Source organism: Pyrus communis, chromosome 1, assembly GCF_963583255.1.
Source record: "Pyrus communis chromosome 1, drPyrComm1.1, whole genome shotgun sequence".
Lineage (NCBI taxonomy): Eukaryota > Viridiplantae > Streptophyta > Magnoliopsida > Rosales > Rosaceae > Pyrus > Pyrus communis.
The window spans coordinates 7,068,110-7,070,263 of NC_084803.1; the positions used below are offsets into that span (position 1 = coordinate 7,068,110).

Here is a 2,154-nt window from a genome sequence, read left to right on the forward strand (position 1 = left end):
AATTAACATGCATGTACATGATACATGTATGCGTTTATATCTATAGAAGGTAATCTATATATAAGATTATCTTCCATAAAAGATCAGATACCCTTCCATGTCAGGTCATTAGTCATACATATTTCTCTCTTATCTTCATGTATATATAAATCTCTGTGCCAACAAATTGATATATCCAATCGACAAACACCAACGAATTGATCTCACTAAACCTTGACCTTTTCTCATCCTAACTTTGTTGTTTCTCCTTATAGAATTTCCAATGGGTGCTATGGCAGATCCCTATAGAGCTCATCTTCATCATATCATCCCTATCGACTTTAATTCAGTCCAGAAATTGCCTGAATCTCATGTATGGCATGATATATCTCACGAATCTTTGTTCGGGGTCCCCTCCGCCGACCCGTTACCCGTACCTGTCATCGACCTCATGGACTCGGAGGCTTCAAGTCTCATGATCCAGGCATGTGAGACATGGGGTATTTTTCAGGTGATAGGCCATGGCCTTACAAAGCTTATGGAGGATGTGGAGTTTGAAGCTGAAAAATTGTTTGGTCTCCCTGTTGACCAAAAACTGAAAGCCCTAAGATCTCCAGGTGGGGCCACTGGGTACGGTCGTCCTCATATATCGCCATTTTTTGACAGACATATGTGGCAGGAAGGGTTTACCATCATGGGGTCTCCAATCGATCATGCTAAGCAACTTTGGCCCCAAGACTATCAAGGCTTTTGGTAAGTCCTCCATGCATTTTCATGCACGTAGGCAAAATGACAAAATTAATTTTATCTTAATTATAAAGTTTGCATATCATGATTTTTGTTTGGGATATATGTTGGAAGCAACTTTGAGTAAAAGTTTGTTTTTGAGAGGGTATATATGTTATATTTAGAAACGATATCTACTTTGTTCAATAATTTATTTAAAAATAAATTGTCATTTACCCTCCTAACTTTTACCCAATTGTCAATTTACTCTCTGAAATATATTTTAGTGAATTTACTCTCTAAAATTTTAAAGTTTCATCCAACTTTCTAGAAAATTGAAAGATATATTACACACACACACACACACACACACACACACACACACACACACATATATATATATATATTATCCTTTAAGTGTTACATTTAATCAAAATACAACTTACATTAAATTTTTTACGTGTTTGCAGTGACACAATAGATGATTACCAGAACCAAATGAAGGCTTTAGCAGAGAAACTAATCCGCATTTTCTTCAAATCCTTGAACATTAATTTTAAGGAACTGAATTGGCTTAATGACAGTGGGTTAAGTAGTCCAGGTACTGCCTTGCAACTAAACTCCTACCCGCCCTGCCCCGACCCAACCCGAGCCATGGGCATGGCAGCACACACAGACACATCCCTTGTCACCATTGTCCAACAATCCAAAACCAGCGGCCTCCAAGTCTTCAAAGATGGAGTCGGGTGGGTTCTGGTGCAACCAGTACCTGGTGCCCTAACAGTTAACCTTGGTGACTATCTCCACATTCTCTCCAATGGGATGTATACAAGTGTTCTTCATCGTGCGGTGGTGAACCAGCAGATCCAACGGTTTTCCATGGCCTACTTTTATGCTCCCCCAAGAGATTTTACTGTCTCCCCGGTTCTCTCTAGGGTTATGGGACAAATGCCCAAGTACCGTTCACTCACAGTAAAGGAGTATGTTGACATCAAGGGCAAGCATCTTGAAAAGGCACTTTCTTTGATTCAAATTTAGTCATGTGGATCTAGGGTTTCTAGGTCAAATTAGTACGCAGCCTTTCATTTCTCTATTAGCCATACAAGTATGCATGCTGCTGATTAATCTTGTTTACATTTCATAACAAGATTTGAGGGAGGCTAATTTATTAGAAGTTTTCCTTCGCTCTCTATCATACATAGATTGGAGAGATATTTTAATATGATCGGAATACGAAGTGGTACACCACGTGTCCCTGTGATGAGATTTCTGTGTAAAAAAGTAATAACATAAAAAATAACATTTCCTACCACTTATATAACAACACGTGGTGTACCATTTGTATTACAGGCCAAAGGAAAAATTTCTCTGCAGATTGTTAGCTTTTGTATTTCTTTTAGGAATCCAATTGGTCAGAGATACCTATTCTTGATTGTCAGCCGGATTCCA

The 2,154-nt window shown here is 38.6% G+C and overlaps 1 protein-coding gene across 1 annotated transcript; it reads left to right on the forward strand.

The window, feature by feature from the left end:
- The first annotated feature begins 238 nt into the window (after positions 1 to 238).
- Positions 239 to 1,743, forward strand: LOC137732064 (gibberellin 3-beta-dioxygenase 1-like). The gene is made up of 2 exons (XM_068471363.1): positions 239 to 732; positions 1,176 to 1,743. Exons 1-2 carry the CDS (start codon positions 263 to 265, stop codon positions 1,741 to 1,743), a joined length of 1,038 nt encoding a protein of 345 aa, XP_068327464.1. The 5' UTR covers positions 239 to 262.
- The last annotated feature ends 411 nt before the right edge of the window (positions 1,744 to 2,154 follow it).

Bases quoted from the DNA above. Each gene is read 5' to 3' on its own strand.
- LOC137732064 (XM_068471363.1), top strand. From the start codon at position 263: ATGGGTGCTATGGCAGATCCCTATAGAGCTCATCTTCATCATATCATC. The intron at 733-1,175 runs GTAAGTCCTCCA...ACGTGTTTGCAG, and splicing joins CAAGACTATCAAGGCTTTTG to TGACACAATAGATGATTACC.